Here is a 9,748-nt window from a genome sequence, read left to right as displayed (position 1 = left end):
GGCTTAGAGTCATCTACCATCCAGACAGCGGAGCAGACGAGCACTATCAATAAACTTAACATATAACTTCACAACTGTTCTTTAGAGGGAATACACCTGACATTAATACAATAAACAGATTCTAGACTCGTGTGCTTGTACACATAAAATAAGATTTTATAGTTCACAAGAACTGATTACAAAGCCTTACAGGTGTATGTAAACACATGGGAATGCATAACACAGCCGACAATTTTGCCAATACCATAACCTTTTTCAGAGGTATTTTGGTCAGAAGTTTGTAGCAACCCTATACAGTGTAAAGTATATGTTTTATTCTTTAACTATGTCGGTCTGCCTTTTGTTTGCCATTTTTGGCAGAGAGTTATTTTTTTATGTGTTACTAAATTTCTAGTATCCCGCTTTTTCACTATGTACAAACAACTGAAAATGTTTTGTACATTTAATATTTATAGTACTGTTATACGTAACCAAAATTGTCTTAATCAATCTATAAATATTTAAATGTAATATGTTATTTTTCTGGGTACACACGGAATATCTACACAGAAAAAAAAATGAGCCAGGATCAATTTGATATGCGCATGGTAAATTTGTGTTTTTTAGACACATATCATTTTTACCATTAAATAATGTCAAATTGATACCAAAAAATGTCAAGTTGTCGATTTCTCTCTTTTCGAAAAGTCTTTGACATCGAAAAAGAGAGGATATATCAATACGGCGACATCAATCACGTGAGTGGAAGCGAAAAAGATATATTCGAAATTCGAATTGGCCTACTTCGACCATGTTGTCTCGCTTGCACTTACATACGTTTTAGTGGATTTTTTGACACTTGAGTTTTATCGTGAAGCCGGTCAGACGTAAATTTTCAGTTTTTCACTTAGCGAAGAACAAGGAAAAGGTGAGTAAACTTCATATATAATGAGTATATGTCTAGTGTTATAATAACATAGAAACATAATAAGTGCAAAAAAATAAAATCGTGTGCGATTTTCAAAAGCACGTGCAACTATGTATGTACATACATACGTATGCGTAAGCGTGTGTATGTGTAGAGGCTGTGTCAGCGTAAGAACAAAATTAATAAGTATGTACATCTAACAATAAACATAATTGCATTTAAACATAAACATATTTTAAAATACGCTTAAATTTATATTTAGATGTATTTACATGCCTATTAATTATTTTTTCTACGCCGCCCTGCAAAGTCGCTTCTCATGTACATACGTACATATATATGTATAGACAGATGCACGTGATTTTCATTGCTTTTCATAAAATTTTGCATATTCTTGAATGTCTTTCGCAAATTCGTTGTTATTACTCAATTAATTAAGGTTTTAAATTTTAGCGAGCACTTTCAAGCTTATGTGGTGGATGCCGAACTGGAATCTTATACGATTGTATATAAACTATAATTATAAGTGAATCACAATTAAGAAATTTTAGTAAATAAGTATACAAGACACAATGTAAATATCTAAAATAATATGTAAATAAGAAATGCTGTAAATATTTTGTACAAACTGTAAATAGGTAATAAAAGGTATATGAAAATAAAATAAATAATAAAAAAAGTTGGTATAGTATTTTTTATTTAAATTTGGTATTTTAAATATCCAATCTACTACAATGTACATTTGAAATTATAATATCAAATTTACAACAAAAATATTTCAAAAAATTGATACCGCCTAATGTAAAAATGATATTACCGAAATATCGTTTTTACCATTTCGAACATATCAAATTGATATGTGCCGTATCAAGGCCAAATTGATACTGGATTTCATCAAATTGACCATCATATCATATCAATTTTTTTTTCTGTGTATTTATTTTTAAGCTTAGCTCGGAAGGCAATACTACCGCCAGGTGATCCGTCCTTATTTAAGACCGAAACATTAACACTGTAGGAACCAGGAAGCAGCCACCAAGGTAACTTCCACTTATTAACGTCCAGCGCGATGTTCTTCATCCAGTAAGTACCTTTTGGGATGGGGCACAGCTTTCCATTCTTAAAATCCAAGTTGGTGTTCTCGCCCGTCTTAAACGTAGTTTTGATATAAGGATCAAAGAATTTCTTGATAGCGTCGCAGATGTTCATATTTATGAATCCCGGAAAGTCCAGCACTAGTCCGCTAGTCTTCTTGACATCCACCGACACGCGTTCTTCATTAGATAGATCCTTCAGATATGTAACATTACCTGAAATTAATTTTGGGGCACGACCAGATGCGCGTACATTGGTGGAAATCAAATTTCCAGGTTGGTTTTTAATAGACACATCAACAACATCTAATTTGGCGTCCTTGTTCAATGAAATAAGGTTATAGAAAGGTAAGGAAAAGGCTGTAGACAACTTACTATAAAAACCACGAGGCAAACAAGCGTTATACTTAGTAGATTTCGTCTCATGTTGGGTGTAAATGGTTTAACTTGTAAATTGTTCTATAAGGAGAATGAGCAGTCTTTTTATATACCTTTCTAGCGCGTGGGCTTGCATAATAAACATTTTTCCAATGTATAGAATTCATTTAAGCTACTTTTAAACTCATGGATATGCATAAAGTAACCGAAAGTGTAAGTTAATAGATTTCGGTGGTTTTCAGTAAATGTAATATTTACTTAAAATATGCTTGGAAGGGATATAATAATTTTGGTGAAATATCAGTAGCACAGTAAGGAGATGTTTTCGACCCCATAATACATATTCTTGAAAAGGATCACTAGCCAAGTCGATATATCCATGTCTATCCGTTCGTCCTTACACCCACACAGTAGCACAGGTTTCGTGCGGGGAACTGCATAAACCGAATTGGTGCACTTCGTCACTACGTGAACGGCCTCCTATTTGATCAAATTGACGATACAGAAAACTGCGCTAGTTTTTCACATTTAATATTTCTAATATTATATTAGATAACTAACATTGAAAGCCCTGTTTAAATTTTTACATTTGCATATTTGAATTATTTGTGAAAACTCAATTCTACCGTCAGGTGTTACGTTTTCATTAAGAACCGTAAAAGGAACGATGTTAATGCAATGCCCCACCAATACGTCTTCCACTTATTGAGGTTAAACACGATGTCCTTGACCCAGTAATTACCTTTTAGAAAGGGGTACTGATGTGTGGATTGAAAAACTCCTTTCTTCTTTCATTTCTAAAAAATCAGAGTCCGTCCCTTTAATCCTGAAATATTGCAACGTCACTTTATGTGAATCACTGGAATCCTCAGAAGTGTAATATTTCCTGAAATTAGTCCTGACCAACCATCTCATTTAAGCATGGCTGAAATCAAACCCATGCTCAACATCGAAGTGTGCAGCGCCCTAATTTAGTTTCAGACTGTTAAGGAAATGGTTAAAACAAAAGGTTTAGAGTCACCTACCATCCAGACAGCGGAGCAGACGAGCACTATCATAAAGTTAACATATTTCTCCAAAGTTTGCACTTAACTTCACAACTGTTCTTTAGAGGGAATACACCTGACATTTATACAATAAACAGATTCTAGACTCGTGTGCTTGTACACATAAAATAAGATTTTGTAGTTCACAAAAATTGATTACAAACCCTAATAGCTAAATTTAAACTCATGGGAATGCATAACATAACCGATAATTTTGACTATTCCCTCATTTTTTTTTTAAGGATATTATAATTACATTCTTAGCAGAGAAGCAGCTTAAACTATATTTTATTATTTCAAGCTGTTTATTCCGTTCAGGAAATTCAGTAAATTTCTAGTATCCCGCGCCTCTTAAATATGTACGCGAACGTCTAATTTGATAAAATTATTATAATGATAATAAATAAAAACAACTGAGAAAGTATTGTACATTTAATATTTATAGTATTCTAATATAAGAAACATTATTTTAATCAATCTATAAATACTTAAATTTAATATGTTATTTTCCGGGTACACACGGAATATCTATTTCATTTTAAGCTTAGCTCGGAAGGCAATACTACCGCCAGGTGATCCTTCCTTGTTGAAGACCGAAACATTAACACTGTAGGAACCAGGAATCAGCCACCAAGGTGACTTCCACTTATTAACGTCCAGCACGATGTTCTTCATCCAGTAAGTACCTTTTGGGAAGGGGCACACCTGTCCGTTCTTAAAATCCAAGTTGGTGTTCTCGCCCGTCTTAAACGTAGTTTTGATATAAGGATCAAAGTATTCCTTGATAGCGTCGCAGATGTTCATATTTATGAATCCCGGAAAGTCCATCACTAGTCCGCTAGTCTTCGTGACATCCACCGACACCCGTTCACTGGATAGATCCTTCAGAAATGTAACATTACCTGAAATTAATTTTGGGGTACGACCAGATGCGCGTACATTGGTGGAAATCAAATTTCCAGGATGGTTCTTAATAGACACATCAACAACATCAAATTTAGTGCCCTTGTTTAATGAAATATGGCTATAGAAAGGCAGTGAAAATGCTGTAGATAACTTAACCGCGAGGCAAACAATCGTTAAACTTAGTAGAATTCGTCTCATTTTGGGTGCAAATGGTTTAACTTCTGAACTGTTCTACTGAGAGAATGAGCAGTCTTTTTATATACCTTTCTAGCTGATTGCAAGCTCGTGGGCTTGAATAATACATATTTTTCTACTTTATAAGAATTCGTTTAAGCTACTTTTAAACTCATGGATAAGCATAAAATAACCGAAAGTGTAAGTTAATAGATTTCGGTGGTCTTCACTAAATATAATATTTACTTGTTATAAGCTTGGAAAGGATATCATAATTTTGGTGAAAAGTCAGTAGCACAGTAAGGACGATATTGTCGACCCTATAATACATATTCTTAAAAAGATCTCTTGGCGAGTCGGTTTATCCATGTCCTTCTGTCTGTCTGTTCGTCCCAAAATAACTTCAAAAGCTATAAACTTGGGATAATACGTACAAATTCGGGGAATTCCTTCTAGCCACGCCCATTCTAACGCCCTTAAATTGTTAAAGTCTGTGGCGCCCACGTTTTAATGTAGTCACATCAAATTTTTTATTACCAAATAAAAAGCGTTGTGAATAACGATTTAAATCTTTTACATTTGAAAGCACTTTTTTTCGCGGATAAACAGTTATAAGGACCAATTTTAAAATTGGAGGCCGCTCAGGTGTTTTTTTCGATATATGCCTACTTAGGCTTATATGAAAAAGAAAAACTGTTATCTAATACTAAGTATACAAGGGTGGTCAAAAGTATTTTCACAAAAAAAAAGTTAAATATATTCATAATTTGAACTTACATCTTGTTAGCTTTGGCAACAATCGAAAGGTAATTTAAATGCCTTTTGAATGATACAATACATTTCTTAACACATTCAGTACTTATTGAAAAGGACGAATTTGTGTGAAAATGTCCTTTTTGAACTTTTTTCCTCGACTAGAAAACTTAAATTTTTTGATGCAAAAAGTTTCTTAAAACAAAAATAATAGTAACTGCAAAAAGAATTTTTCAAAAATCATTTTGCTTATATTTTTTATGATTTTTTAAAGGTGACACTGTCGTAAAAAATTTGTATGAAAAAGAGAAAAATATGGCTAAAATGCATGTTTCTAAGCATTTTCAAAAAATCATAAAAAATATAAGCAAAATGATTTTTGAAAAATTCTTTTTGCAGTTACTATTATTTTTGTTTGAAGAAACTTTTTGCATCAAAAAATTTAAGTTTTCTAGTCGAGGAAAAAAGTTCAAAAAGGACATTTTTACACAAATTCGTCCTTTTCAATAAGTACTGAATGTGTTAAGAAATGTATTGTATCATTCAAACGGCATTTAAATTACCTTTCCATTGATGCCAAAGTTAACAAGATGTAAGTTCAAATTATGAATATATTTAACTTTTTTTTTGTGAAAATACTTTTGACCACCCTTGTATTATAAATTTTAAATTTTAAAAACTCGTGCAGCTTCCTGTGTCGTCATTTTTAAAAGGGGAAGTCGTTCAGGTTTTTTTTTATATAAGCCTAAGTAGGCATATATAAAAAAAAACACGTCAACGGCCTCCAATTTTAAAATTGGTCCTTATACTCTGTTTATCCGATATTTATATCGTTTTGGGAAAAATCCAAAAACAGAATTTTTCAACTTTGAGTTCCCTTTTCTCAGAATCCTTACGTAGGTCAATTTTTATGTAAACACATTTCAAAAAAAGGCACTCAAAGCGAATAAGATGTTCTAGCAGCCATCGAGGTTAATAAATAAAGCCCTTTATTTGAAACACAGTGTAAATAACTTTAAAAGTCATGTTCAAATATTTACATATACATGTTATAATTATATATAAAAAGGATTAACTCTAACTAGTAATTCAATTCCACCGCCAAATGTTGCGTCTTCATTGAATATCGTAAGAGTAACGATGTAGGTACCAACGCGCCACGAAAACGTCTTCCACTCATTTATGTCAAACACGATGTCCTTGACCCAGTAATTACCTTTTGGCACGGGGCACAGCTTTCCTTCTTTAAAGTTCAAGTTTGTGTTATTGCTCGTAAGCGTGGTTTTAAAGTAAGGATCATAGAATGCCGTGATAGCTTCGCAAATTCTCCGATTTTTCAATCCCGGAAAGTCCACCACTTGGTCGTAATCGAGCCTTAGAATATCCACTGACATCCGATGTTTATCGGTAAGATCCTTTAGAATTGTAATATTACCAGAAATTGGACGTGGATCGCGACCATAAGTGCTAAGACTGGTAGTTATCAAATTTCCAGGATGATTTGTAAGTAGCACATTATAAACAATATCGAATTTGGCGTCCTAATTTAATAAAAAAAGTTATAGAATTGTTTAAAAAAAATCCTTTCTACTTACTATCATGACAGCGAAGCCAAAAAACGCTAAAACTAACAAATTTCGTCTCATTTTGGGCTTAAATGGTTTAACTTCTAAACTGTTCTAATGAGAGATTGAGCAGCTGGTTTATATATATCCCATTCCAGGCGGTTGCCATTTCGTGGGCATGCAAAATTTTGGCTTCTAAGATATGATTGTAAATTCAAACAAGGAAGAACGCTATAGTCGAGTACCTCGACTATCAGATACCCGTTACTCAGCTAAAGGGACCAAAGGGAAATGGAGATATGCAAGCAGCAAAGCGAGATTGAAATGCGCCACCTATCGGCGGTAGACAGATTTAAGCGTTATGGGTTTATCTAGCATGAAAATTGTGGGCACCACAGTCTTGGGCGTTAGAGTGCGTGTGGCATATTTGCGTAACAAACTTGCGCTGCGCACAAGGCTACGGAATCTAAATCTGAGATCCCAATTCTCTATCCTTGATAGTTTCCGAGATATCCACGTTCTATTTACGATTTTTTGAAGTTTGTGGGCGTTAAAGTGGACGTGGCAAACTTTTTTTTGGGTCAATCGATAGGTATTGACGAGAGCAACACATTTCAGTTAAAATTTTTATTCAAGCATAAAAATATAGGACCCACAATTGTAGGCGATTTGTGGGCGTTAGAGTGGGCGTGGCACTCTGCTGAAACAAACTTGCGCTGCGCTGGAATCTCAGGAATCTGCATGCCTAATCCCAGTATTGTAGCTCTTATAGATTCCGAGATCTCAGCGTTCATACGGACAGACGGACATGGCTAGATCGACTCGGCTAGTGATCCTGATCAAGAATATATATACTTTATGGGGTCGGAAACGCTTCCTTCTGCCTGTTACATACTTTCCGACGAATCTAGTATACCCTTTTACTCTACGAGTAACGGGTATAAAAACTACCTGAAAATGTTAATAAAATGTTAGCTCACGGAAATGCATAATAATTCCCATAGAGTAAGTGAATAGATTTCGGTGTGTTCACATTAATGTTATATAAAGGTTTTATAATGGCGTAGCTATACCGATGTGCCAAGGCAACTTTAACGCTCACGCGTTGTTCTGCTGCTCTCGCCAAGCCTCTCGTCTGCTTTCTTTGCAGTCCCTAGTGGCCGGTGAAAACGGGAGAAAGGACTGATATAACTGATAGCCAGCCACAAATATGCATGTTATTAAAGACAACAATAGTAACAACCTCCTTACTTGCCCGGATCAAATTGCCGACACATTTGCAAAATATTGGTCTCTTCGCTCAGAGGACGCACAAATTTCCACAAGCTTCATCGAAGAAAAACAAAAATTACTCACACTTAACCAAGGAAACACCACACATAAAACCGCATCATTTATGGTAAAGATATAAACTTTTTAGAATTCTCAGCAGCCCTGAACAGCCTATAAGGTCAAACACCAGGACAGGATAAAATAAATTATCCAATGATCCAACACGTCGCAAACCCAGTAAAAATGAGAATCATAAATTTATTCAATAACATCCTAAAACACACATTCCTCAGACCTACAAAACTAGCATAATTATCCCAATACACAAATCAGGTACTGACAAGACTTTAATAGAATCCTACAGACCTATTTCCCTAAATCCCGGCTTATCAAAAAAATTAGGTAAAATAATATCGAAACGGCTATGGAGGTTTGCAACATCCAACAAACTACTAAATAGCCGTCAACTCGGATTTAAAAAAGGGAAGTCTGTTATGGACTATCCACAGAGCCCTCAACGAAAAGAGACACCTCTCAATCATATCCCTAGACTTTGCCAAAGCCTTTGAAAAAATAGGGCTACACACAATCATTAACCAACTCTCGGCATGGGGCTGTGGTCCACATTTTATGTCTAATAGGAAAATACGAGTTAGAGCCAACAATAGCACGTCGATGGTACAACCATTACACAACGGCATACCGCAAGGATCCCCACTTTCGGTTATACTTTTTCTTATCGCATTCAACAGCCTCTCCGATATCATAGACAATCACAAAAACCTTTCCCACACAGCACACGCCGATGACTTTAACATATTTATCAATTTAAAACGAGACAAAAATGTCTCGATAAACCTGATTAATCTATTTAACGAAATTAACGCTTGGTGTCATAAATGAGGGGCAATGCTCTCTGTTCAAAAATGCAAGCACATCTATACATGCAAAAAATGAGTTATCAACACAAGACACGACCATCAAAAACGTTAAGGAACTATCGTTACTAGGACTACATTTTGACCACAGATATAAATTTAAGCCCCACGTTAAGAAAATCAATAGATAAATCCCTAAACATAATAAAATGCTTATCCAGCGGAAAATACAATAGCCACCCACATACCCTAATCGAAATCGTAAAAAGCCTATGCATCTCCAAGATAGATTACGCTCTTCCTATATACGGCACGTCAAAGATTTCTCTTCTAAAACCAATCAAAACCCTACTAAATTCCGCACTACGAACATCATTAGGAGCCTTTTGTTCTACCTTAAAGCAAACATCCAATCAATAGAAAATAGAACCGAATACCTAAAAAGAAAATAATCCACACTATGCTTCAGGCCAAAGACACCCCGTTAAACCAAATCATACAAAGGATCTCCAAAAACAAAAATAAAAACAAGGAAGAACGCTATAGTCGAGTACCTCGACTATCAGATACCCGTTACTCAGCTAAAGGGACCAAAGTAAAATGGAGATATGCAAGCAGCAAAGCGAGATTGAAATGCGCCACTTACCGGCGGTAGACAGATTTAAGCGTTGTGGGCGTTAGAGTGGGCGTGGCAAAGTTTTTTTTGGGTCAATCGATAGGTATTGACGAGACCAATACATATCAATTAAAATTCTTTATCTAGCATGAAAATTGT

At 34.9% G+C, this 9,748-nt stretch overlaps 2 protein-coding genes across 3 annotated transcripts; both read right to left on the bottom strand.

Moving 5' to 3' along the window:
• Nucleotides 1-493: 493 nt before the first annotated feature.
• On the bottom strand, nucleotides 494-2,460 carry LOC119550850. Of its 2 annotated transcripts, XM_037859819.1 has the most exons (3): nucleotides 2,377-2,460; nucleotides 1,844-2,320; nucleotides 494-544 (listed from the first exon to the last, which is right to left on the bottom strand). In XM_037859819.1, exons 1-3 carry the CDS (start codon nucleotides 2,425-2,427, stop codon nucleotides 542-544), a joined length of 531 nt encoding a protein of 176 aa, XP_037715747.1. In that variant the 5' UTR covers nucleotides 2,428-2,460; the 3' UTR covers nucleotides 494-541. The 2 variants fall into 2 exon arrangements, with proteins under 2 accessions (XP_037715747.1, XP_037715746.1); XM_037859818.1 differs by lacking the exon at nucleotides 494-544 and having other exon boundaries at nucleotides 1,688-2,320.
• Nucleotides 2,461-6,230: 3,770 nt separating this feature from the next.
• On the bottom strand, nucleotides 6,231-6,950 carry LOC119551279. The gene is made up of 2 exons (XM_037860544.1): nucleotides 6,854-6,950; nucleotides 6,231-6,799 (listed from the first exon to the last, which is right to left on the bottom strand). Exons 1-2 carry the CDS (start codon nucleotides 6,902-6,904, stop codon nucleotides 6,314-6,316), a joined length of 537 nt encoding a protein of 178 aa, XP_037716472.1. The 5' UTR covers nucleotides 6,905-6,950; the 3' UTR covers nucleotides 6,231-6,313.
• Nucleotides 6,951-9,748: the final 2,798 nt, after the last annotated feature.

This window comes from Drosophila subpulchrella, chromosome 2R (genome assembly GCF_014743375.2).
Source record: "Drosophila subpulchrella strain 33 F10 #4 breed RU33 chromosome 2R, RU_Dsub_v1.1 Primary Assembly, whole genome shotgun sequence".
Taxonomy (NCBI): Eukaryota; Metazoa; Arthropoda; class Insecta; order Diptera; family Drosophilidae; genus Drosophila; species Drosophila subpulchrella.
The sequence above is the reverse complement of the archived record's forward strand: the minus strand, read 5'-3'. Positions and strand labels throughout refer to the sequence as shown.

Bases quoted from the DNA above. Each gene is read 5' to 3' on its own strand.
- LOC119550850 (XM_037859818.1), bottom strand. From the start codon at position 2,427: ATGAGACGAAATCTACTAAGTATAACGCTTGTTTGCCTCGTGGTTTTT. The intron at 2,321-2,376 runs GTAAGTTGTCTA...TCATTGAACAAG, and splicing joins TTTGCCTCGTGGTTTTTATA to GACGCCAAATTAGATGTTGT.
- LOC119551279 (XM_037860544.1), bottom strand. From the start codon at position 6,904: ATGAGACGAAATTTGTTAGTTTTAGCGTTTTTTGGCTTCGCTGTCATG. The intron at 6,800-6,853 runs GTAAGTAGAAAG...TTATTAAATTAG, and splicing joins TTGGCTTCGCTGTCATGATA to GACGCCAAATTCGATATTGT.